The 27,873-nt window shown below is 33.4% G+C and overlaps 2 protein-coding genes across 2 annotated transcripts in view; one reads left to right on the forward strand and one right to left on the reverse strand.

Moving 5' to 3' along the window:
* LOC127728939 (uncharacterized) overlaps positions 1-27,873 on the forward strand; it is a 667,964-nt gene that overhangs the window by 484,026 nt on the left and 156,065 nt on the right. The window lies entirely within an intron of this gene.
* LOC127729666 (uncharacterized) overlaps positions 1-27,873 on the reverse strand; it is a 306,784-nt gene that overhangs the window by 227,531 nt on the left and 51,380 nt on the right. Inside the window, exons 6-9 of the mRNA XM_052237520.1 lie at positions 26,829-26,896; positions 26,119-26,166; positions 12,109-12,183; positions 2,162-2,407 (exon numbers count right to left, since the gene is read on the reverse strand). Coding sequence (XP_052093480.1) covers positions 2,162-2,407; positions 12,109-12,183; positions 26,119-26,166; positions 26,829-26,896 — 437 coding nt within the window. The remainder of the gene's footprint in view (positions 1-2,161; positions 2,408-12,108; positions 12,184-26,118; positions 26,167-26,828; positions 26,897-27,873) is intronic.

Genomic DNA, 27,873 nt, shown 5'->3' on the forward strand with positions numbered 1-27,873 from the left:
CAATACAAACTGACAACCACGAAATAGCACATTGGAATTAATCAATCAATCTATTGCTATCAAGCCATCGTTAACGAAACTTGACACTGTTGATTTGCTAAAACCCATTGTATCTCCAAATTCATGCAACTGACGGCCACTACCATATTGGTAAATAAGAATGGAAGCCATGAATTGTTGCTCAATAGTGAACGCAGTTTTTTGCGGCTACGCTACTTCGATTCTCTCCAAATCTTAAAAGGTCATCACTTAGGAAATCAATGGTGTCATATTGAACATGTACCGTTGCCGTAGCTCATCATGACTAAACTTTCTGCCAAACATGTATAATGGATGATAGTCCCGATAATGCCTTTCCTGTCTAACCATGGGCATCGACACATTGCAACTGAAGCCATATTGGATATTATAATTGTGCATCTATATTTAAATACACGTCAATGAGAGGGATAACATTTAACGGCGGTTTGAGCATTTTCAACAAACGACAAGTGGGACAACTCACTAATAATCAGATTATTTATAATCGATTGATAAAGAAATTCATAGACTCGTTTAATTGATCCATGTTCTGTTGCATATAATGGCAAAGATAATTGAAAGATGTTATTTCAAGAGAGGCGGTTATAAAAAAATATCAACGAAAACCAGTTGTATTAATGTGTTCTTTGTAAACAAAAAAGATAAAGATATTTGTGGAATCCCGATAAAAGAACGAATTCACTTAGTATATTTAAGAGCGAGTCAATATAAAATTGAGTAACCTTATACTTAGTTGCTACGGAAATTACCATTTTCATCATGTTCATATGAAAGGATTATGGCAAATATAATATTATCTTTTATGTTATATCGTATGAACACTCTCTGTTAGAAAATGATTTTTTGCTTAGTGTATGACTAAAACATTGCACATATAAAGTCGTTACATGTTCTTTGAAATATTTTTTGATTATTCTTTAGTATAGCAATTAGATAAATTTATGTAAAACATATATTGCAATGTCAACATTTTAAGATAAAGAATGTACAAAAGTTCATCTTTTTTATATTATTTACGTAAAAAAAGCAAAATAATGTCAACAGAAAAAAACAATCAGCCTATAAAACATTTCGGAAAAATATGAGGGAACTACACAACACAGATTTAAAATTGATATATTATCTATTTAAAGTTTATTACAAAGAGTTATATTTACTCTAATAAATAACGCAATAATGTCTGAAAATGTTTCATAATTTAAATAATATATTTAAATCACATTGCACAATTTGAATATTGCATTGCAGCCATGTTCGTTAAATTAAATGTTTTAAGAGAAACATGGCGTACTTTTCGTTTTAAAATATTTAAAAGTTTTTTCCGTAGATTATTTCTATACTTGTTAAACATAATGCGCAATTTGGTGAATGTTTTAATTATAATAATTGTATCTTACACTTGAAAATAAATGTATCTATCATGTTGTTTTGCATTAACATTACATTCATAATGAATCATAGTCATATCAAATAACAGAAAGTCATCCAAATTATAACGATAACTAAATAACTAAAGATCCGTGTGTCGTGCTTTGTCATCAGGCACGGGATTTTGATCGAGGTGTTGATTATTGACAAAATAAAGTTTTCCTTTTCACTTTTCGAAATGTTTTCATGCGTCTGCTTTTGCAAGTCTTGGTTGTCATCGTGTGTAGTGATATGTGATTTAACTTTGAGTACTCGCAAATAATTCGATATCTTTAAATATTATTCGAATATTTTTAAGGATTTGTGATTTCTTTGAAACTTGACCACATGCACATTTGTATTTACTCAGTTTGTACGCCACTACTATTGTGTTTAGCTTTTCTTAAGTCACAAACAGCATATAGCATAGGGCATACAGCATGTTACTAAAATACATTCTATATATCCCAAATTTTACATTGTTCATACAATAGTTGTTGATTAATAATATAACAATTTTAGCCTTTGGTTGAGGTCAATACGATACTAAATCGTCCTAACCATAAATATAAGAACATGCAATTCTGAAGCTATATATTTTACCTATTATCTTGTATAGACGTTGATGCATAAATAAAGAATAGTTGCATTCTATTACGTTAAACAAAATGGGAAAACAGCACAATTTCTGTTAGACATATAACTAACTTACGTTGAACTGTCAACCAAGTATATTGACTTTTAACGCCATGACATTCTGCATGATACCATCCAGAATCTTCAGTTGTCACATATTTCTTGATTTTATAATGATGAACAGGAACAGTAATCGAGTTCTGTAACTGTTTGTAGATCTTTACATCATACATGTATTTCCAACGTGACGTCACGTATTTTAAACAAAACTCCTCTCCTTCGTATAGTTTGATTTCACCTGCTTGATCATCGATAAAAAACACTACAAATAAAGGAATAGCTAGTGAAGGATTGTTAGATTGTAGATAAAAGAAACAAATAAGGTAAGGAATACCAATTGCAGTACACTATTACTTTTACTGTATACAAATGAACTTTCATGTCTTCTTTGACTGTCCATGACGTCAAAATACTAAATCCCTGGGATGTGTTTTAGTTGATTTCAGTCTCTGATGCATGATTTTTTATTATTAATTGTTTTTGGATTTTAACTAGCTGTCAGTAACTGCGAGTACTCTCAAATCCTACTTTCTTGTTTATTTGACCTGTTGATACTAACTGTAATGCTGTTTTGTTATTTAATGTTTACTTATTCAGGGTTATATCTGGTCTATATACCAGCTTTGAGAAGTTTTTTGGTATTACTATAAATTTTCACTTCTTCGTACTATAAACATCAAAATTATTTATTTTGTAAAAATATTTCCTTTCTCCATTTGAACTGTACACGTTTACCTAACAACAAAATTATTTTCATTTACCTGTGTTTAAAGTTATTGCAAATGGCTGATATTTTTGTTCAAGCATATTGTTTTTCTTAAGTTGTTCACAGCGGTATAACATGTTACTTTTATTATTCTTCCCTTAGTTTATTTATTTTGTATTTACATTGTATCATAGATCAAATTTATTTGTTCAGTGTATGTTCACTGGTGTTAATATGTCTTTTGATTGAGTTAAGCCATTTCAATTGATAGTTTATAGAGTGTCTTTCTATATTGTGATGTTACACTATTGTTTCAGATAAGGGTGAAGATTGGTTCCATTAAAACGTTTAAACCCGCTGCATCTGTTTGCACCTGTCCTAAGTCAGGAATCTGATGTTCAGTAGTTGTCGTTTGTTGATGTAGTTCATACGTGTTTCTCGTTTCTTGTTTTTTATATAGATTAGACCGTTGGTTTTCCCGTTTGAATGGTTTTACACTAGTAATTTTTGGGGCCCTTTGTAGCTTGCTGTTCGGTGTGAGCCAAGACTCCGTGTTGAAGACCGTACTTTGACCTATAATGGTTTACTTTTATAAATTTTGACTTGGATGGAGAGTTGTCTCATTGGCACTCATACCACATCTTCTTATATCTATTTAAATGAGTGAATTTTTTTTTCTTCAACTAAGTTACAACAGTTGATCGATATTTAAGTCCACACGATAAGTGTTGATGGAATAGCTCTAAAATGAATATAAGATTCTAAATAGCATTCCCAATGTCCCATCGTAGTAAGCCATTTATATATCAGACATAACAGGCTACGAGCGTTTGTGCTCACATTATACGGACTGTATTACCAATATTGTGTTCCTAACGAAACAAATGTTCTCCAAATGTATTTAACCGACTATAAAAATACCTCTGAGCATTACGATTTAGCTGACCAATACAATGTATTAGTTGTCCCACTTCTGAGAGATGTATTGTCGTTGTCTGAGTTCTGAAGACATTGTTATAGTTGTCTGATCTGTAAATTTACCGAGGATGTACTTTCCCTAGTCGTGAGTCTGGATTTGCATGGCGGTTGATGCATGCATATCTTGAGAGACTGACCTCTTCAATGCACCATTCTCAATTTTATTTGGAGTTTTTACGAGTCCATTATGTCTTTGGGGTTTTTTTTTAATTTTAATGGATTAAACAGTGTTGCTTATCGAAAAACTATTGTTGTCTCTTTATTTAGCATCCAGTCCGAATGCTCCTAATGAGTATAGCCAATTCGTTTAAGATCAGTTTTGTACGATAGAGAACTATCCACCGAATGGTAACAATAGGAACGTGTACTGCAGAACTCAGTATGTATCAAACCTGTTTCTGAGAAACTATTTATCAAGTCAAAACTTCTTTAAGGGTGAATTTTTCTTTGAGACATATTTATTTTTAGAACTCTTTGAAATTCTTTTAGTATATATAACCAATATCTATATTTAACATATATATTCTGTAAATACAGTATTTGCATATATTAGTAAATGATGCATATGTATATATATATATATATATATATATATATATATATATATATATAAAGTGCCTAGAAAATCAACCTAACAATGTTAGAGTAGATTTGATTCTTTACTTCCTCCCCAAGCGGGGCTGGAACCTGTACTTTTCACTTCATACTTCTACGGCAACACCGCCTAGCATTGCGCAGACGCCTTATCCCCTCCTCTAACTATAGCTGATAAAAAATCAGCTTTCGTTTCGGGAGGTGTTACCTTCTCGTAGGAATTAAACAAGGACATCTAGACGCAATACACAAAGTATTTTAAGTGTACAGAAATGATCATCATAACACCTCCCGAAACGAAAGCTGATTTTTTATCAGCTATAGTTAGAGGAGGGGATAAGGCGTCTGCGCAATGCTAGGCGGTGTTGCCGTAGAAGTATGAAGTGAAAAGTACAGGTTCCAGCCCCGCTTGGGGAGGAAGTAAAGAATCAAATCTACTCTAACATTGTTAGGTTGATTTTCTAGGCACTTTATAAATATTCTAAAGCCTGGCATTTCTTAATCATAAGAAATCCGATGGACAAGGTATAATTTACAGTTGTCACTACACATAGGCAGACATATATATATATATATATATATATATATATATATATAACCAGTCTAAAAGGGTACAATATCACCAAAAAATGACAATAAACGAACAAATATAACTATAAATATTTCGGATAACAGATATCCTTCATCAGTATGAGCACGATGTAAAATGAATCAGATCAATCTATGCTGATTATTAAACTATAGCAATCTTGAATTCTATACAATAAAAAAAAGTGAAACAGTTTCACCCGAACATCATATGTAGAGACGCTAATAAACTTTTAAAATTTCCAAAAAACGACTCAAAGACATGCCTAAAATGAAAATAGTAATTAGAGATATGAACTGGCACAACTCTAAAATTCCAAAATGACGTCAGTTAAGATGTTACAACAACTGCGCGTAAATACATTCCCAAAAAAAAAAACAGCACTGATCGATATAAGCTGGTAAAATATGTCAAACAGAGGCTTTTATCATCCCAAATAAATAGCAGTTTTATAATGAAAAGAAAAAATAATAGTAAATTTGGGATAAGGTTAAAAAAAATGGACGTGGATGCGTACTTGTACATCCCTTCCAAATGAAAAGAACCCTGGTATTTAAACTAGTAAAATTCAAAAAATTCCAAAAGAATCCTTAAAGCTGTAAGGGTCAAGTAAGGAAGCCGGAGTAACTGGAAACAAATGATGTCAGGAAAATGAGTGATGGTAGGGGAAAATGAGTGACTCATTCTATGTTTTTTCATTTATGCCCTCTGGGGAAACTGTCCTTATCTTTCTTATCCAAAACCTTTCCCGAGCAAGTCTTTCGGCCCTTGACCAACCTTCGTTGTGGTCTATGATTGTGATTGTTAGGTTTTTGAGATCAGCTTGGGCGTGCCCAGGTGATCTCAAATGACGACTTACGGGGAGGTCGGGCTTGCAGGTGTAGTCACTTCGATGACCATTCATGCGTTTGTTGAATGGCTGTTCTGTCTCGCCAATATACTGCATGCCACATCGACACTGAAGAAGGTATACAACATTCTGTGTTTTGCAAGTTACATTACAAAATATAGTGTACACAGACCCAATGGAGTGGCAAGTAAATGTTTGAGTATTCAGTATTTGTTGGCAAGTCAGACATCGTCTGTTACCACACGACTTGCACCATCCTGCAGTTGAACAGCTTTTATTAGAAGAGACGTCAGCTTTCACAAATAAGTCTTTCAGACTTGCTGGTCTCCGAAAAGCTAAGACAGGAGGATTGGGAAAGATCTTGGACAATTTTGGGTGCTTGGCAATAGTTTGCCAATTGGCACGGATCAAACGTGAAAGGTTAGTAAAGGCGGGATTGTATGTTAAAACAAACGGAACTATTTTGCTGCGCCTCTTCTGTTTGTACTGTTATAGGTCATTGCGGCTGTTGTTATTAGCACGCGCAAATCCCTTATCTATGTCCAATTTCTTATAACCTCGTTTGGTCAAAAAACCGCGAAGTTCCTGTAACCGTTTAGTGGCAGCCTCCTCAGAGGAGCAAATCCGCTTTACTCTGAGAGCTTGACTGTACGGGATACTTTTTGTACAGTGTTTGGGGTGACAGCTTTGGGGAGAAAGGTATTGATGTTTATCTGTAGGATTACAGTAGAGATCTGATGATATGACACCGTCCTTAATAGATGTAGTAGTGTCTAAGAAAGATATTTTGGAGTCGGAAATTTCATATGTAAATTAAATTGACTGGTGTGCGTTGTTTGCATGTCTGATAAAATCATCCAATTTTTGTTGGGATTCAATCCATTTCATGTCGACATCATCGATGAAACGGAACCAAGACAGAGGTTTGGATAAAGATTTTGAAATAATTTGTTTCTCTAATTTTCCCATGAAAATATTGGCGTATGACGGTGCCATTTTCGTCCCCATCGCTGTCCCGTTTATTTGAAGGTAATGTTCACCATTAAAGGTGAAATTGTTGCATTTCAGAACCAGAGTGAGCAGCTGGACTTAACATTCGGTAGGTGCTTCTAAGGTGTTGCGAAACGGGACAGCGATGGGGACGAAAATGGCACCGTCATACGCCAATATTTTCATGGGAAAATTAGAGAAACAATTAAATTTACATATGAAATTTCCGACTCCAAAATATCTTTCTTAGACACTACTACATCTATTAAGGACGGTGTCATATCAACAGATCTCTACTGTCAACCTACAGATAAACATCAATACCTTTCTCCCCAAAGCTGTCACCCAAACACTGTACAAAAAGTATCCCGTACAGTCAAGCTCTCAGAGTAAAGCGGATTTGCTCCTCTGAGGAGGCTGCCACTAAACGGTTACAGGAACTTCGCGGTTTTTTGACCAAACGAGGTTATAAGAAATTGGACATAGATAAGGGATTTGCGCGTGCTAATAACAACAGCCGCAATGACCTATTAAAGTACAAACAGAAGAGGCGCAGCAAAATAGTTCCGTTTGTTTTAACATACAATCCCGCCTTTACTAACCTTTCAAGTTTGATCCGTGCCAATTGGCAAACTATTGCCAAGCACCCAAAATTGTCCAAGATCTTTCCCAATCCTCCTGTCTTAGCTTTTCGGAGACCAGCAAGTCTGAAAGACTTATTTGTGAAAGCTGACGTCTCTTCTAATAAAAGCTGTTCAACTGCAGGATGGTGCAAGTCGTGTGGTAACAGACGATGTCTGACTTGCCAACAAATACTGAATACTCAAACATTTACTTGCCACTCCACTGGGTCTGTGTACACTATATTTTGTAATGTAACTTGCAAAACACAGAATGTTGTATACCTTCTTCAGTGTCGATGTGGCATGCAGTATATTGGCGAGACAGAACAGCCATTCAACAAACGCATGAATGGTCATCGAAGTGACTACACCTGCAAGCCCGACCTCCCCGTAAGTCGTCATTTGAGATCACCTGGGCACGCCCAAGCTGATCTCAAAAACCTAACAATCACAATCATAGACCACAACGAAGGTTGGTCAAGGGCCGAAAGACTTGCTCGGGAAAGGTTTTGGATAAGAAAGATAAGGACAGTTTCCCCAGAGGGCATAAATGAAAAAAACATAGAATGAGTCACTCATTTTCCCCTACCATCACTCATTTTCCTGACATCATTTGTTTCCAGTTACTCCGGCTTCCTTACTTGACCCTTACAGCTTTAAGGATTCTTTTGGAATTTTTTGAATTTTACTAGTTTAAATACCAGGGTTCTTTTCATTTGGTAGGGATGTACAAGTACGCATCCACGTCCATTTTTTTTAACCTTATCCCACATTTACTATTATTTTTTCTTTTCATTATAAAACTGCTATTTATTTGGGATGATAAAAGCCTCTGTTTGACATATTTTACCAGCTTATATCGATCAGTGCTGTTTTTTTTGTTTTTTTTGGGAATGTATTTACACGCAGTTGTTGTAACATTTTAACTGACGTCATTTTGGAATTTTAGAGTTGTGCCAGTTCATATCTCTAATTACTATTTTCATTTTAGGCATGTCTTTGAGTCGTTTTTTTGGAAATTTTAAAAGTTTATTAGCGTCTCTACATATGATGTTCGGGTGAAACTGTTTCACTTTTTTTTATTGTATAGAATTCAAGATTGCTATAGTTTAATAATCAGAATAGATTGATCTGATTCATTTTACATCGTGCTCATACTGATGAAGGATATCTGTTATCCGAAATATTTATAGTTACATTTGTTCGTTTATTGTCATTTTTTGGTGATGTTGTACCCTTTTAGACTGGTTATATATTATATTTTGTAGTGTACTGTATCATATTTATATGATCCATCGCCCCGTAAGATTTATCGTTGGCTATTATTCAGTCATTATATATATATATATATATATATATACTATCATTAATATATGAACGGTACCAATCTTACTGCACCAGATGCGCATTTCGACAAGTGACTATCTCATTCTGTGAGGTAAATAATAATATTGCACACAATTTCAAGCATTTATTTAAGATTTTGCCAAATATTGCATGAATTTCTTCATTATCAACTTATTTTCAAAACTTGATCATTGACACCACCTCCTTAAAATAAAACAGATATGTAGAACCGACCAATGAATATGCACTTTATGCTCTTTGAAGTCCAGTTATAGTGATGAAAGTTACTATGTTAGCCATGACCTGCTTAAATCGTGACAATTCGCATGAAAAGTCATCAATCGATTAAGAAAAAAAAAATCCGGGTTACAAACTAAAACCTAGGGAAACACATCAACTATATGAGGAAAACAACGGAACAATAAAAACACTAAACTGCAACAAAAACAAACGCCAACATGCATAGAAACGGACTATCTGATAACAACTGCCATATTCCTGACTTGGTACAGGACATTTTAAGAAAAAATGGTGGATTGAACCTGGTTTTATGGCTAGCCAAACCTCCCGCTTATATGGCAATGTTAAAAAAATATATATCGCTAAAATGACAAAACTACGTGACAGGAATACAGTACAAACAAACGCAACAACACTCAGCAAAGAGAAATGCATAAATAAATAATATAATAGTACATAACAACATGTTAACCACAGAATAACAACGGACACCACAAACAGTGACGTATTTTTGTGACGTGTATATAATCTTGAAATTCATACAATTATATGGAATGAGATCCAAAAATTCATAATTATTTTCACAATACTAGTCCAAATAATTATCATGATTATGACGTACGGTCTTGAAAGGCTATTATAATTTAATGCTGTGACGATCATATTTTTTGGGGCTAACACAATACTTTATCTATGAGTTTGACTGTCCCTCTGGTATCTTTCGTCCCTCTTTTATCTATCATGTCCATGGAAAATGGAAATTAACTCGACTATACTGACAAATAAGACATATGTGAAATGTACCGAAAATACAGAATTCAAACCACAAACGATAAGACATAACACAATATCAAACCGTAATTACAAAAGAAACATCATAACTAAATACATGAGTGTTGGATGTATAAATACCGAGACATGTCGTATAGCAATGCGAATTCACACTCAGCGAAACAGTCATATTTGGGAATAGGTCACGTTCGGTACTTAGCAGACAGACGGCGTAGATGGTAAACCACAATCTAAGAAGTGGCAAAAATGTCGTTGGTTAGTTTAGACAGAGACACATGGTATAAATCAACCAATTCGTGATGGTGTCCATAAAATTTACGGAGTGTCAGTTTTAATCTATCCTCCTCATAACTTTGTTGGAGCAGTTTCTGCGTAAGGAGCACACTCCTGTATATGAAGTCCGTATAATGTGTTCATGCACAAGCATAGCGTATTAATTGAGATATGTAAACACCATACGACGGAGCAGAGGGTATGTTACTGCTGAGAAATGGGAAACTGATAACTGGGAAGTTGAAATCATCCCGTTTGTCATAGATTTAAGTGTGAAGTCGTCCATCTGTGTCAATATTGAGGAAAATATCAAGGTATGAAGCAGTCCTTCTAGTATCAGTAGTATTCTTAATTTCAAGTTCACTGGGATATATGAGATGCAAGTACTGACTGAAAAATGGGTTATTCAGTGATAGGACATCATCAATATATCTGAAAGTAATATTAAAGAATTTCGCAAGGTGCTTTTTTCTTTTTGTCTTTTAGAAGGTTCTGAATGAATTCTGCTTCATACGAGTACAAAAACAAATCGGCCAGAAGGGGTGCACAATTAGTACCCATTGGAATACCGGCTGTCTGTTGAAATATCAATCCTCCAAACTCAACAAATATATTGTCGAATAAAAGGTCCACCATTTTGATAATATCATATTCAGTGTATTTTCTGATAGAATCAGTGTGGTTCTTCACAAAATAAGAATTGTTTTAACCCAAAACAAGAAATTTGTATCTACGATTCCCATTTTTATAGAAAAAGCTCTGTTTAATGAGATGGTGAAGTCGATCTTTCAATTGAGCATGGGGAATAGTAATGTAAAGCGTAGAAAAATCACAGGTTTTAATGTTGCTGCAAAATTGTAGAGATTGTGATCTAAGATTTAGCAGTAGATCTTTTGAGAATTTTTTAGAATCCACATCTGATTGACACTACTGGTTGAATATATCTCATCGCAATATTTTTGAAGGCCATCTTTTACTGTAGAAAGAATAGTAATCAGCACTTTAGAAAGATGTAAAGTCGAAGATCTTGATGACCCAGCTATGTATCGTTCTTTATAAGGAGTTTTGTGAAGTTTTGTAAAATTTAATCCTTTGTAAATGATGTTATAGAATATGTAGGATTACCAGTTGTGCTGTTTATTCCAAGCTCTTTTGTGAGACATTGCAAATAATGGTTTTTACATACGGAGACAATATTATTGCAGGCTTTTTCTGCTGGAACAACGACATGTTTGTCATGCAAAGAGGATAAAGCATCCACAGCCTCCGGGTTTTTGAATGGCTAGAAACCCTTGTGCTCATAGTACATCGTAGTTTCTGAATGCATGACCGAATAGCTTTGATCCATTCAGACAACATAGACTTTTCTACTTGATGATATATTAAATATAATCTGTATTAAATCCTCGCCATCAAAATTTGAATTTCAAAAAGTTAAAGAAAATAGTATATAAGAGATTGATTCTGTTGTTGTTTCGTTTTATGTTGTTTAGGGTTGCACTGGTGGTGGAAATATGAAAGTCAGCATCTTTTGTAAACCAATAAAATAATGTCATATATTTGTATACAAAATAAGAAGAAATTGTACGATTGCCAATTAGACAACAGTCCATCACATACATACGGACAAAACAAATATAGGGTGTTATGCGACCTTCAACAATGAGTAAAACTTGTTTTAAGCAAAGTATCTCGTCATGGTGTGTCATTATATTCTGTGATTAGTTCTGGAGACAGAAGTTGGCATGCGGTGTATGAACGTTGACCTCAAGATTTGTCGTTTTACTGAACTTTTATTGTAAATTGTAGGATTGTTGTCTAATAAATCATTATGCAAATAATTTTGACGTTGCAAATAACACACACACATAGTTAAATTTTTCTATTAAATATAGTAACAAAAAAACAACCAATACAACAAGCTGTTGTATGTGCTCCCATTATACAATAACATAAAACGGCTGACTTGATTTTTACATACCTCTACAACAATGTCTCAATATCAACCTTTTTATCAAAGTTCTAAATAAAACGAGCATTAAGACCAAACGTGTACCTAGTGAATGAAATAAAAAGCATTTAATAAATATTCAAAAAATATGCATTGATTAAAGCTATACAATAGGCAAAAGCAAATTGTTTTTGTTTAATTGTCTTAGTATTTGTCTGTTCCTGCAAATGTCTCAATAAAGTGTTTTTTTTAAATATCGAAACCGATTAAAAACACATACATGTATATCTCTTTGGCGTTTTTATAGAACAATATTGATATTGGTTGGATTTCTTATGCTTAGATGTACACATCTTAGTTTTACAAAATCTATATTACCGTAGAAGTAAAAACTGTTTCTCGTTTAAAAAGTTAACAACAAATATTATCGAAAAACTCATAGATACCAGTATGACCAGGTTGTTGGTCACCTCTGTAATATTAATTAGTTTCGGGGGAAACTAGCGGTAGCTCAGATAAAGTCCAAGTCGCTGGAAAGTTTTCATATTTATTTAGCATCCATATAATTCAAACAATAAAACATAACTGAATAACAACATAAAAACAAATCTAAAATACAAATTCAAAAGACTGATTGACATGCGGAATATCAACCAATCAAATATCTTTTCATTAAATAATATTAATTCGCGTTTTGCCGAAAGCGGGGATTACGGATTAAAAACATGCTTCGTATAAGTTTGTCAAGAATGGCTTTCGGCAGTTATCACTTAGTGTCAAATTATCTATGTTCTTTGTTACAGAACCTTTTATCTTTTAGCACATACTTACAACTTCTCGTCCAATCAAATTGCTTATATTTGCCTTCTAATTTTCATAGTACATACTTTACCCGTGTACTAAGTAACTACGCATGAATGACCACAAGGGTAAGATTTCATTGTATCGTAATCAAGATATTTAAAACAAAAATTGCCACTGGCTATTTTGAAATAAAATGCTGTGTTCCAAATTAAATTAAATAGTTTGTAATTAGTTTTCACGTTGATTTTTAAATATCCTCCTATTAAAATCTTTGGATCTAAAAAATGTTTTTGACAATTGCAAATTTCTTTCGTTTAAACAAAGGGTAATACATATGGTTCTTCATACCTTGATTAGAGTACAACGATATCTTAAAATTATGATAATGTATCATCCATGCAATTACTTTGTACACAAAAAGTGTGTACTATGAAACCTTGTGAAGGGGAAACTAAAGCAACTTGGTGATAATTTTTTAAACTTTCTTTAGGAAGGTGATCTATTTCGTCATGAATTGATTGATTTATTGATTATCGGTTGCTTAATTTCCAGTGGCAAATATTTCATGCATGTTCAGGACGATGTCATGAATTGAAAAACTGTGATTATGTCTGAAGATAATGTGCCAATTATATATATATATATATTATATATATATATAAACATATTCTGATAAATCTTTTAGTTTTTACTTTGAAATAATAAAACAAAAAAAAAAACAAAAACAAAACCTATAATCTGTGATCTATTGGTAGTTGCTTTTTAATGCCTATCTGCTAGACTATATCTATGGGGACAAACTATCTATATGTTTCAAATTTATTATAGCTTTAGTTTTACTGTGAAATTAGAAAACGTTTTCAAAACATGTAAAGCTTCCACTGCAATTTAATTATTGCCTGCTTTTGGTCAATTTATTTGGTCATCTTACCATGTAAGAAGAACATGTATAGTAAAACACCGCTTTATATCAATATACATACTTACACCAGCAGCTACCATCTTTTCATTCTGGAGTCAAGGGCATTTTGGAATAACATATTTTACAATGATACTAGTGAGTAGGTTTACAAAACTTCGTTAATGAGCTCCGTTTTACAAACACCTGTGATACAAGTAGTCAGCCAAAATAAACTATCAATAGACCAATTAAAAGATTACTCGAGTTGTAAATATGTGCTAAATTGGATAGTCTATGAAAAGGTATATACTATGAAATTAAGAGCTTGGGGCAAGCCCCTCGCTCTAAATTTCATAGTATATACCTTTTTATAGACTAACATAGACAAAGACGGATATAAATCTTTGATAATTAATCTGAATGAAAGGATTATAGTTAAGTGTAAAATACAAGTGTCGGTTAGTGTATGGAAAGGTATATACTATGAAATTTAGATCGAGGGGCTTGCCCCGAGCTCTTAATTTCATAGTATATACCTTTTCATACACTATCCAATTTAGCACATATTTACAACTTGAGTAATCCTGTAATTAGTCTATTGATATGTTTGACTGACTAAGTGTAGCTCATTTACGTAGTTTTGTAAATCTACTCACTAGTATCATTGTAAAATATTGAATCCAGAATGAAAAGATGGTAGCTGCTGGTGTAAGTATGTTTATTGACACAAAGCGGTGTTTTTTTATACATGTACTTCTTCACATGGTAAGATGACAAAATAAATTGACTAAAAGCAGGCAATAATTAAATTGCAATGGAAGCTTTACATTCTTCAAAACATTTTTTTCAATTTCACATAAAAACCAAAACTATGACAAATTTTACACATATAGATAGTTTGCAGTGGCGGATCCAAAAAGGGGGAGGGGGAGTTCAGGAGGGGGATGGAAAACGCCCTTTTTGTGATGATCAATGCTTTTGAATGAGGACATACAGTTGGACCCCCCCTCCCTTTATTTCGGGTTGGAACCCCTTTTAAAAATGACTGGATCTGCCCTGGTATGTACCCATAGGTAGTCTAGTAGATAGTTTTCATGCATGAAATATTTGTCACTGGACATTAAGCAACCAATAATCAATCAATTCATGACGAAATAGATCAAATTGCTTTAATTTCCCTTCACAAGGTTTCATGGTTCACTCTTTTTTGTGTACAAAGTAATTGCATGGAAGATAAATGATTACAATTTTCAGATGGCGTTGTACTCTAATCAAGGTATAAAAAATCATATTTGTTACTCTTTATTTAAATGAAAGAAACTTTTAATCGTCAAAAACATTTTTAGATCCTAAGATTAAATAGTAGGATGTTAAAAAATCAATTTGAAAACTAATTACAAACTATTTAGTTTAATTTGGAACACAGCATTTATTTCAAAATAGCCAGTAGCAATTTTTTTTTAATATCTTGATTACGATACAATGAAATCTTACCCTTGTGGTCATTCATGCGTAGTTACTTAGTACATGGAAAAAGTATGTACTATGAAAATTAGAAGGCAAATATAAGCAATTTGATTGGACGAGAAGTTGTAAGTATGTGCTAAGTAACTTTTGAATAGCGTAAAATACAATAAACTAATAAATTATTAAAACGCAATGAGGACTCGGAATAATAATAAAAAGCTAACATTTATAAAAATATACAAAATCCTAAATGTGAACTTTGAACGAACAATTGTCGGATCATATTACCCCGTCGCTCCTTATCTGATACTCCCGTATCAGCATGTGTAAATTATGAACGAATAATATTTCAAAATGCATAGAGGAGAAATTAAAAAGAGCAAAATTTATTTACATTATTTACAAGCGCGCTATTATGAACATTTGTCGTCTAAAATTTTCTCTCTCAAAATTTCTTTAAAGTACATGTACATGTAATTAAATCTAAGTGTGTCTAAATACCAACACGAATAAATCACGAATCAATATGTATAAAACGAACAGTCTGTAATATTTGCCACCATGCAAATAACAAATGAACACTGTGTCTCTTTCACAGAAATTCGATACTTGAATCTATATGGGAATATAAAACAAATCAGTAATATGTATATAAACATTGTCATTGCATTAAGTCATTGTTTTGTCAAATAAATCTGTTTTCATCACCAACTCTATTTCTACCTGGAATGAACACTAAGAATATCACGGAGATTCTCTTCAATCTGAACTTTGTTACTACATATTTTAAGTTTCAGGAACATTTGTCCGAACAAGTTCTGTAGCACTATATGCATATTTATGTACACATCTTTGTACTAATACATCGAACACATCTATGTGAATGTAACCATTTATCAAAATGTCGCTTATACCTGATATCTATTTTAAACAAAAAACGAAAAGTGTAGATCATTTCGATACTTGAAAAGGCATTGTATGGAACATCGCAATACTGATTGTAAAGCTAAAAATATATATTTGCAATTAAATAAAATCTCAACATACTCATCTAAAAATGTTATGGTAACTTGGCTACGGATATAAAATGTTGGGAAAAAATAAGGGGGGGGGGGGGGGTCAAACTGTTGAACTTCAAATTGAGAAAATAAGACATAAGAACGAAATACGTATAAAATTCAAGTGTAAAAATCTTTCTGGTTGTAAACGTGCTGTGTATTTTTTTAAAACAAAACAGGTTCTAATTTTTAAGATACTATTTTGTCCAAATAAAGCAATTCCTACTTATATTATGATAAATGCAAATGCCATTGTGTTGTGGTGTTGTTTAAAAAAAAATGCATGTTTTGAAGTAAAATACATGTTTAACAATGGTTTCTTTAAATGCAAAAGCAGTTAAAATGATTTTTCAAGGTTTTATCGTTTCAGCATAGGATCGTCACTCCTATATTGAAACTCCTTTGAACATGAATTGGGTGACGAGTCCAAGCCATGATCGAAAGGGGTCGAAAGAAATGCCAAACATTTGGTACGACTGTACCCGTTATACCATTGTTAGAACGTGAAAATAACACCAATTTTGTTATTGCTGTTACTTGATGTATGAATTGTCACTGATGTTTGTCTTATAATACGACCATTAACTTGTGTAAAACACGAGTTCCAAACTTACGACAAATATACTATGACAACCCAATATGAGATGGAATATTGTTATACTAACATTACCGTTTAAGAAAAAAAAATAAGACTCATTTTGTATATGAAGTAATTGATTATGTTACTATCTATCAAATTGCGATGTAAAAAACACGGGGTTGTACATAGTATGTAAGTTAACTTTTGCTATTTAATTTGAAAAATGATGTGTAATTGTAATGTGTAATTCTACAAAAGAATAAAGGGGGGGGGGGGGGGGGGTCATTTCTATCTCTTTGTTTTACGTGCTTTTATACGTTTAGTCTGATCCTTGCGAACTTTATAATCATGTCTTAATTCTTGGGGAATATTTTCTTCCGGTTCCCATGTATTGTCTCTGTGACTAAACCCTAACCATTTTATTTTGTAATGCATTTTTTTGTTTATACGTTTTGCGTGAATTATCCGTTCTACTTGAAACAGATCTGGATCATCGTTAGTTCGGATATCATCGGTATTTCGTTGTACTTGGTTCTCTGGCTGTGTATCGGTTTCAACAATTTCGTCGGCATCTTGGGCATTTTCCTCTTCATCCTCTTCATCTTCGGACATTTCATCGTCAGTTGGGATGTCTACATTGTTTGTAGGCCTATCTTGGGGATCGTGATACTGTTTCAACCTGTTTACGTTGACGGGTCCTTTGATTTGTACATCGTCTGAACAGCGCCGTAATTTGTATGTATTCTTTCCGGTTACCTCAGTTATGTAACATGGACCTTGCCATTTAATACAAAGTTTTCTTGAATATCCAACTGGCGTAGTCTTTGTATCCATCCAAACTTTATCTCTAATTTTAAAAAAAAGCCTCTCTCGCATTTTTATCATGCTGTGCCTTGTATTTCTGCTGTGCTTCCAGTGAATTTTCTTTAGCTATCTCTCTGGCTAATAAGACATTCCTATGTAGTCCATCGATGAACAGTCTTGCGTCTGGTCCAACATTTGTGGGTGCTGTCAAAACTGTATCAATCGGCGTTCTGCATTCTCTACTAAACACCATGTAATACGGGGTATACTGTGTAGATTCTGTACATACGCTTGTGTGCATTGCATGAGCAATACTGGACAATTTATCCGGCCAATCTAATTGGTTTGCGGCGATGTATGTACGAAGTTTTTCGGCTATTGTTTTATTATTCCTCTCGCAAGTACTATTTGTTTGAGGTCTGTAGCTACTGGTTCTCATCTTTTTGATCTCGAATATATTGCAAACCTCTTTTAATATATTAGACATGAAATTTTGTCCTTTATCTGTAAGAATTGCATCTGGCGCGGAATAACGGCATATCCATTGGTTGTAAAATATGTTGGCTACATCTTTTGCACCTGTATTCTTCATTGGAAAGATTTCTACATATTTAGAGAACGAGTCTACGACAAGTAAGACATGTGAATATCCATCTGGACTCTTTCTAAATGGTCCTAAAATGTCCATATGAACCCGTCTGAAAACGTCTAGTATTGGAAGTGGCTGTAAAGGTGTCGGGCGTTTGTGCGCATCCGGCTTAGCTCTTTGACACTGTATACACGTCTGTACGTATTGTTGAATGTCACTGTACATACCCGGCCAATAGTACTTATATCTTATGGTATGATAAGTTCTTTCAATGCCACCGTGTCCACCAAGTAAACTGTCATGGTATGACTTCAGGCTATCATCTCGTAGTGTTAAGGGTACTGCTAACCGTTTGACTATTCTATCCGCTCTGTGACCTTTTCCTTTCGGGTAGTATAAATGATATAATACGTCATCGTCTATAATATAATCTTGGGATTCAATAACCGTTTTTCGCGCTTGTCTGGTCTTGTCGGGTAGTTCTTTATCTAATATGTACTTGATAACATCTTTGAAATTTTCATCTGTCCGTTGATCATTTACGACTTTTTCTTTTGGACTTGCGGTTATTTCGCAAATGGACGCATATGGGTCTAACTCGATGAAAGTGGCTTCTGTCTGTGTTGACGATTCGACTGTAGCTGTTGTAATAGTAGCTATTTCGGTATCATATGGTCTTCTACTTAACGCATCAGCGTTACCATTAGCCGTTCCCTTTTTGTGAATTATTTCATAATCATAGCTTTGTAGAAACATAGCCCATCTAGCAAGTCGGCCTGTGATTTTCTCCTTCGTAAGTTTCTGGGTGTGTAGAAGTGCTTCATGATCTGTATATATTGTGAATTTTCGGCTAGCCAAATAAACATGATATTGTTTAACTCCTTCAACCAAAGCTAAATATTCAAGATCCCTGATACAGTAGTTCTTTTCGGCTCCTCGTAATGATCGTCCACCATAAGCAATGACTTGTTCTCTGCCTTTATGATCTTTTTGTCCAAGTATGTAACCAATAGCGATCTGTGAAGCGTCCGTGTAGAGGATAAAATCTTTTGAAAAGTCTGGAAATGCGAGTATTGGAGATGAAATTAAAAGTTTCTTTATTTCTTCGAATGACTGTTGGCAGCTCTTGTCCCAAATAAATTTAGCTCCTTTTACAAGTTGTCTGTGTAACGGGTTAGCAATTGTAGAAAAACCTTTAACGAACTTCCTATAGTAATTTGCAAGTCCTAAAAATGCTCTGACATCTGTTGTATTTTGGGGAACTGGAAATGTTTTTACTGCATTTGTCTTGGTTGTGTCAACAGCTATTCCATCTTTGGACAAAACGTGGCCTAAAAACTTTACTTCTTTTGCAGCGAAAGTACATTTTGTAGGTTTAAGTTTTAGATTGGTTTCCCGTAGCTTTTGGAATAGAATCGTAAGGTGTTGCAGATGCTCTTCAAATGTTCTTGAAAATACGAGTACATCATCCATGTAGACTAGTGCACTTTTCCAGTTTATACCACGTAAGGCTTCGGACATGACTAATTGAAAAGTGTGCGGACTGTTAGAAAGGCCGAATGGTAGTCGGTTAAATTCGAAGACTCCTTCGTGACATGTGAATGCAGTTTTGTGTTTCGTTTCTGGATCGAGCTTTATTTGATGGAATCCATTGAACATATCGACGGTACTATAGAATTTCGCCTTCGCCTCGCCTAACATATCAACAATATCGTCCATTTGAACAATCGGGTGCACCTTTTTAGTTGTCAAAGAATTCAGGAGTCGAAAATCAACGCAAAACCTATACTGGGGCGTATTGGGTGTTGACGATGCTGACTTTGGACTCTTCTTCAGGACTAAACAAATGGGACTGGCCCATTCACTTTGTGACGGTTCTATAATATTTTATTTTCTCATCTCTTCTATATGTTTGCTGGCTTCTCCTTTAATGGCTGGTGATTGCCTGTAGAACCTTTGTCTTACAGGTGGCGGGTCGCCTGTTTCAATACGGTGGGGATGGAGATCTGTACAACCAAGTTCGGATAAATTCATAGCAAAAACGTCCCTATTTGTACCTAACATCACCATTAGTTTTTGTTTTTGTTCTGTTGTTAAAACAGAGTCAGAAAAATTGAAAATTAAACTTTTAGCTATTTCGATGTACTTTGCTTCATTATTTTCATTTTGTGTACCCTTATCTATTGAATTTATTTCTATTGTGTCATCGGTGATTTCACTTGAAATCGAGTTCTCTATAATTTCACTGAACTTGCCTATTTTTGTATGCTTCGATAACCGTACTTTGTCATTTGTAGGATTAAGAACTTGTAAAAATGTTTTATTGTTTCTTATTTGTACAAGACATGTGGCACCTACAATATTCTGTTTACCAACCAAGGCTGGGTTCGGTTCAATAATACCTAATTTAGATTTTATACTTTTGTCAACAGTTTGAACGGGGATAATGACTTCTGACCTACTGGGAATTACTTCATAGTTAACTAAAGAAATAAAGCATATACTATTGTCATTAATATCACCATTAGTAAGGGGAACTTCAGTAATACCAGACTGCAGAACAAGGGTTTTGTCATCAAAATTAAGCCTAGCTTTTTGTTGATCTAAGAAATCTAAACCAAGAATAATTGAATGTGCGAAATTTTCAAAAATATGAAAGGTTTGTTGCATGGTTAAACGACCTATTTCTATAGGGACATCAATTGTTCCTATTCCTCTTAAAGATGCTCCACTTGCTCCTGTTGCAAGAAGCGATGCCTTTTTAAGTGTAACCTTCTTATGCAAATTTGCATAATAAAAATCTACCGAAATTGCGCTAATAGTAGCTCCAGAATCAACCATAGCCATACCAAAATGATTTGCAACCCGAATTTTAATTAAATTTGATACTTTTGTGTTATTTAAACCTGTTGCCGAAATAAATTTTGTTGGTTGCGCCAAAAAATGTTTTTGTTTTGATCTACACATTTTTGCTTTGTGGCCTATGGATTTGCATTTATTACATTTTATTCTAATAAAGCGACATTGAGATGGTATATGGTCACACTCACCGCATCTGTGGCATGGGTTACGTCTGCGTTGTCGTCTTGGCGTTCTTGTACGTTGTTGAACTTTGGCCTTGCGATCAGCATCCGAATAAAGAAGTGGTTCCACCATTGTAGGGCTGGTTGTAAGTTGTTTTATTGTATTGCTGTTAACGGCACTTATTTGTTGAAACATCATATCTATTTTAGGTTTCAGTTCTGACATAATTTTGTCTTCAGTTTCCTTCTTCTCTTTTCTAAATAGTGAGAGTTTGCTTCTACTGACCGCAAGCGCACTTCTGCCTCTTCGACTGTTTCCGGCCATTTACCTAGAGACATAAGTTTAACAAGTTCTGGTTTGCATTTATATTGCAGTTTCGTCAACTTGAATTGCTGTCCAACATCTTGGTCTTCAGACAAAGCGTTAACTCGGTTAATAAATTCTGCAACAGATTCTGTTTCTTGTTGTTTTAAATCTATAAAGTCCGAAAGTTTTTTGAAAGTTCTGTCCGTATGAAATTTGATACTTCTTCAGAAATTCGCATTTTAAATTTTCACGAGTGTTTGTTAAATCTTCCGGTAATCCATTAAACCATATTTGTGCGTTTTCTTCTAGAAATAGTGGAAAGGCATTACAAAATTTAGATTCATCGTAATATAACGAAACGAAGTTTTCAAATAATTTCCACCAACGACTTGGGTTTTCGGTAAAGTCACCTTTGAATTTAGCTAATAATTTAGTAGGGTCCATTTTGAAATCAGTTGTACAGATCTATATCTATATTAAAAGTTCATCATAGTTGTGATAGGAATATGTCCAATGGAAACGGAACACACATTTTTCTCTTCTTTCGTCGTTTCATTTCCTCGCTAAAATTTTGTCAATATCACTTATAACGAAATATTGTTAATATTAAAAGTACATTTTGTCACTCGCTTGGCTTTTGAGGTACACTTCTGAGATCACGGGACTTAATCCACCACATATGACCAGGTTGTTAGTCACCTCTGTCATATTAATTAGTTTCGGGTGAAACTAGCGGTAGCTCAGATAAAGTCCAAGTCGCTGGAAAGTTTTCATATTTATTTAGCATCCATATAATTCAAACAATAAAACATAACTGAATAACAACATAAAAACAAATCTAAAATACAAATTCAAAAGACTGATTGACATGCGGAATATCAACCAATCAAATATCTTTTCATTAAATAATATTAATTCGCGTTTTGCCGAAAGCGGGGATTACGGATTAAAAACATGCTTCGTATAAGTTTGTCAAGAATGGCTTTCGGCAGTTATCACTTAGTGTCAAATTATCTATGTTCTTTGTTACAGAACCTTTTATCTTAAAGACGGGTATAAATCTTTGATAATTAATCTGAATGAAAGGATTATAGTTAAGTGTAAAATACAAGTAACTTTTGAATAGCGTAAAATACAATAAACTAATAAATTATTAAAACGCAATGAGGACTCGGAATAATAATAAAAAGCTAACATTTATAAAAATATACAAAATCCTAAATGTGAACTTTGAACGAACAATTGTCGGGTCATACCAGGCTTAAAATTGTGTATGCCAGACGCGCGTTTCTTCTACAAAAGACTCATTACTGACGCTAATAAAAAAGAATAAAACGGTCAAATAAGAACAAAGTTAAAGCATTAGAAAACCACAATTACGAAAGGTGTTGCCAAATACAGCTAAGTTACTCTATTCCTTGGGTAGAAAATCCTTAGTATTTCGAAAAAATCAAAGTTACACATTAAAAATACATTATTATGAGAAGCTTTGCAAATTCAATATACTAAAATAAAATATCACCTTATACTGGACAACAATGTACAATAGAGACCACCAAATACCATAATGGTCGTATAACATGCCAAGGCGTACATTTAAATAATGAAGAGGTAGAAAACAGACATTAACATGCATGTCCAAAATGATTAACGTCGAAAAGACAAACAACAGTAAACAAAACACTACACGGACGACTGAGCATCTTTAACATAAACCGGGTGTGATCTCAGGTTTACCATTAGTGTTCGCAGATCCTTATCCAGATTTTTTTTTATTGGTGTTTCCGTCTTTGGGTATAAGTCTTGTTGATATACAACCAATATCTCTTTTTATTCACATTAATAAAGAGAAGGTGATGATGCTGTTACATTGTAATCAAAAAGCCTTCTTGTGCTTCACACAGTCATATTTTTGACCTGGTAATATGCTGGAAATCGTATTTCTCGAAGACAGTCAAATCTACTACAAATTTGGAAAAGTAAGTTAAATTTTACTGAGGAAATTTGCTTACCGCTTAATGCATCAATAATTTGTTGTTTGTTAATGTTTCTTATTGAATTATTTGTTTTTGATGAAAGGAAAGTAATCATTTAAAATTTCTAGTTAATAATTAGAAATACATTTAACGTATGGGTTATAAGTTTATCAAGTTATTCTAAGAACTATAAGAAAGGAATGGAAACAAACATACTGTTTCGATTTTACTAACCGTCCATTACTCTTTTCCCTAGTTAATCCTTTAATTTAGAAACCTAAACCAAATCCCATCAAAAAAACTTTATTTCATTCGAGTGTCACTGATGAGTCTTTTGTAGATGAAACGCCGTCTTGCGTACAAAATTATTAGCCTGGTATCTTTAACAAGTCTTTTAAAAACACTGAGTCGAGTTGAGGTTTCCTCATCGAGGGTATCACCATCCAGGTAGTCAAAACTTCTGTGTTGTCATGAATTATCATTGATATGATCATAGTAGTAATACATTAACTGTTTACAACACTTCCCATATTTCGAAATAATAAGGATGTTCTACCCCATAAATAGACCAGTAGTATTTGGCAAAACCTTTCGGATTTTTATGCCCCTAATGCTCTTTAATTTCGTAATATATTTGGTCTTCTATCTTTTTTTTTATTCCAGCGGAAATGATGAGTCTTTTGTACACGGAATGCGCGTCTGTCGTACAAATTTATTAGCCTGGTATCTTTGATGACCTTTTTTTAGAAAGGGAGAAACATAAAAAGACATACATATTCGACTTATCATAAATAGTTAATTACATTAATATTAATAATAATTATTGACTTCTTTCGACCCTTTTGTCCCATTTATTTTAAAATGGCATTGATCAAATTGAAAGGAAAACCCTTTTTGTCACAAACCTTAAACTGTAAAAATATACACTTCTAAGGGTGTTTATGGCCAAGCTTGGAAGTAACATTAAGTATATGATGTATTTTCTACTGTAGACTTTCATGAAACTTTATCTAAACAGTGCTTATACGTTATTATAGTATGTTAAGTATGTGTTTACCTTTATTTTCTTCAAGTAGTAGCAAGACCAGCTATCGTTGGTTGATGGACATGCAATGTCCGATAAGAGACCTTATCTTTTACAGAAATCAAAATGAACAAACAAAAAAGTGTCTTTCAGGAGAACCTAATATCATAATTTCAAAACTGTCCAAATCGTTACAATTTGCACAAAAAAAAAACACCACTGACGATCATAAAATTACCTTGCAAGGAAAATTTCCAAACAGACCTTTAAGGCAGTAGCAGTTCACATATGTAACTTTTAATTTAGTTGACAGATCTTATTTTGCTACTTTTGGCTGTTCGATGCCATATCTAGCTGACATTTATTTTCACCAGTTGAAGTATGGGCACCTGACTATGGTTGGAGAGTGTATATTTCTATCTAGATATATTTTAGTTATTTGCATTATAAGATATTTATCGTATTTCCCACTACATGTACATATCTATTTGGATAATACTCATTCATCGTAGGTGTGATACCCATAGAGATATACCATTCTGATTTGGTCATGATTGGATACATACATTGTGAAATATGTTTTCTCTTGTGTAATTGAGGTTGAACCATGAGAAAAATCAAACAAATCAATTGAACATAAAACAAATAAAAACAAAAACAAAAACAAAAGCAACAAACGAAATGAAAAGTAAAAGAAAATAAAAACAATTATGTCAAAGATACATGATTTATTAGTTTTCATTGGCTTTGAACAAGCTTTCAGTGACAGCGATTACTCTCAGATCTCTACTTTGTGTCTTTTGTGTGTTTTTGTAAAGATCGTTTGTATTTTTTAAGTCTGAGTTAAGCCCTTTTCAAAGGATTTTTACAGTTTGTTCTTATGTTGTACTGTTACACCACTTTCCCATTTCGGAGAATTTTATAGATTACTATCTGGTTTTGGGTTTTGCTCATTGTTGAAGGCCGTACGTTGATCTATAGTGGTTAACGTTTGGTCTCTGATGGAGAGTTCTATCATTGGCAATCGTACCACACCTTTTTATTTTTATACAAAAACCGAAAAAATAAATTAACAAAAACAAACATATAAGACTTGAATCATTACAATGTTGTCTTTTCTCTAGGTCGCTTTGATAAGATTTCTTGTCCATGTTTATATAAAAATAATTGGGTTTCCCCGTTTGTGTTCAATCGTTCTCAATAAATATAAAGAGAAGGCATATTGGGTAATTGACACGAATGACATATTAGTTTGTATAATTTTAGGTCGGAACATATGTTTCATATTGGTTCACAATCGGTCGATAAAATTTGCAAGTCTCAGCAGTAATTTTTTTTTTTATTTCAGTTTTTTAACTAAGAGCTCCGATGACTATGTCGTCATATTAGCTTTTAAAAACATACAAATAGTGTTTTTCAGATTATCATTTAATTCACAATATTGTGCTCTTCGTTGTTTATAATACGTACATGTATCTGTTATAATAGAAAAATAAATACAACTTACAAAATATAAGAACTACTACTACCATTGCTGCATTTTTCTTCCAGGGTACTAAACATAATTTAGAAAAGGATACGTAAAAGCTAGATTTCTTTTGTCGACGAAAAATCGTAAGTCTGTCATACTATATAATAATAATATTCAACAAATAGAAACATGATTTTATTTTTCGTTTGGAAATATTCGGTATCAGAACAAATTCACGTTGACCTGATGGAACTTATGTGAATTTGCTTTCAATCATGTGTGACACAGTCCGCTAAGTAACAAATACGATGTATTACAATAATATTCGTCCTTCACAACAAGTATTCCGAATGATGTCTTGGTTGTATCTTCGTTCTTGATTTAATAATTTTTTACAACAAGCAACCGTAAATATAGAAATTAAACGAAAGTTCTTATCATAAAATGTAATGTCTTTCTGACAATATACTTATTGTTTTCGGTCATTTGCACGAAAAGAAACCCGCCATAACAGATGCAAATATTGACATGCTCTACAATTTCGATAAAAACTTAATTTTATTTTTGCTTTATATGTTTATTTTGGAACATTTCCGTGCACTTTTTTAAAGATGATACTTATCTATGATATTCAATCAATTGTAATTTTTTACTTTTCAAGTTTATGTTAATATATATGTTTACACACAACTACGAATGAATACAATTAAGTTTGTACAGTTTAAAATTTGAATGCATTTACCTACCTAGAAAAAAAACATTGTCTTCCAATGGAATTATATCTATGTTAACAGGTCTTTCACTACTGGTGTCTCTGTAATATATCAAAATAAAAAAAAAACATGTTATATAAATGAAAAACTTAAAATTGGATCAATACTGAGTAAGTGGACAAGGCTAATAGCAGTAATCATGGTAATAGGCGATACATGCATTACCTGCAATGAAAATCAAGACTCAATTTAAAGTTCAATGAATTGAAGTTCTACCGATTATGGATATATCCGACTACTTTTCTTAAATCTACGAATTAAAGACCGGGAAAACAACACTCGCGAGTTGTGCTGGTTAACCGATTCGTGACCTAATACCTTGTATAAATTCGATTTTTATCGTTCGTCCTCACGATCACGTTGTGCCAGTTTAAAATAAGCAACATATCCGTGTTCCTAATGTTGTACAGACGTTGTCTTTTTACGAATCAAATCTGAACTCAATCTTTCGATCTGACTTTAGGTTTTGAATGATGAATACTTGACACGTGTAAAGGGCAGAAAACACAAATCTTTCACACTATTGCATGAGGAGGAAAACTTAGATTGTATGTACTCTAATAGATCTTTGAGATGTTTAGTAGCCACCTCTAATTCACCCTATAACATGCGCAAATAGTTTCCCAGTATCTCTATAGGCCAAAAAGAAGATAGTAATTTGGACAGAGGTTTTGTGAAGTTCTGTATTTGTAAAGCATAACAATATATCGTTGCTTAACGCTTTTATGTCTGTTTGGGTTGCTCACCAAATTTTGTCAATATAACGGAACTATCTATCTCTGTCATACAAGACGAACATTGAGCTAGCTATAAACCAGGTTTAACCTGCCATTTTCTTTGGAAAATGCTTGTTCCAAGTCAGGAATATGACATTTTTTTCCATTCCGTTTGAAATATTAGTACTAGGTCCCCACCCACGGAATATATTACTTATAATAAGCTGTATTTGGCAGAACTTTTCGGAATTTTGGTACCTCATTGCTTTTCAACTTCGTATTTTATTTGATTCGAGCGTCAT

This window comes from Mytilus californianus, unplaced genomic scaffold (genome assembly GCF_021869535.1).
Source record: "Mytilus californianus isolate M0D057914Y unplaced genomic scaffold, xbMytCali1.0.p SCAF_2, whole genome shotgun sequence".
NCBI classification, from domain to species: Eukaryota; Metazoa; Mollusca; class Bivalvia; order Mytilida; family Mytilidae; genus Mytilus; species Mytilus californianus.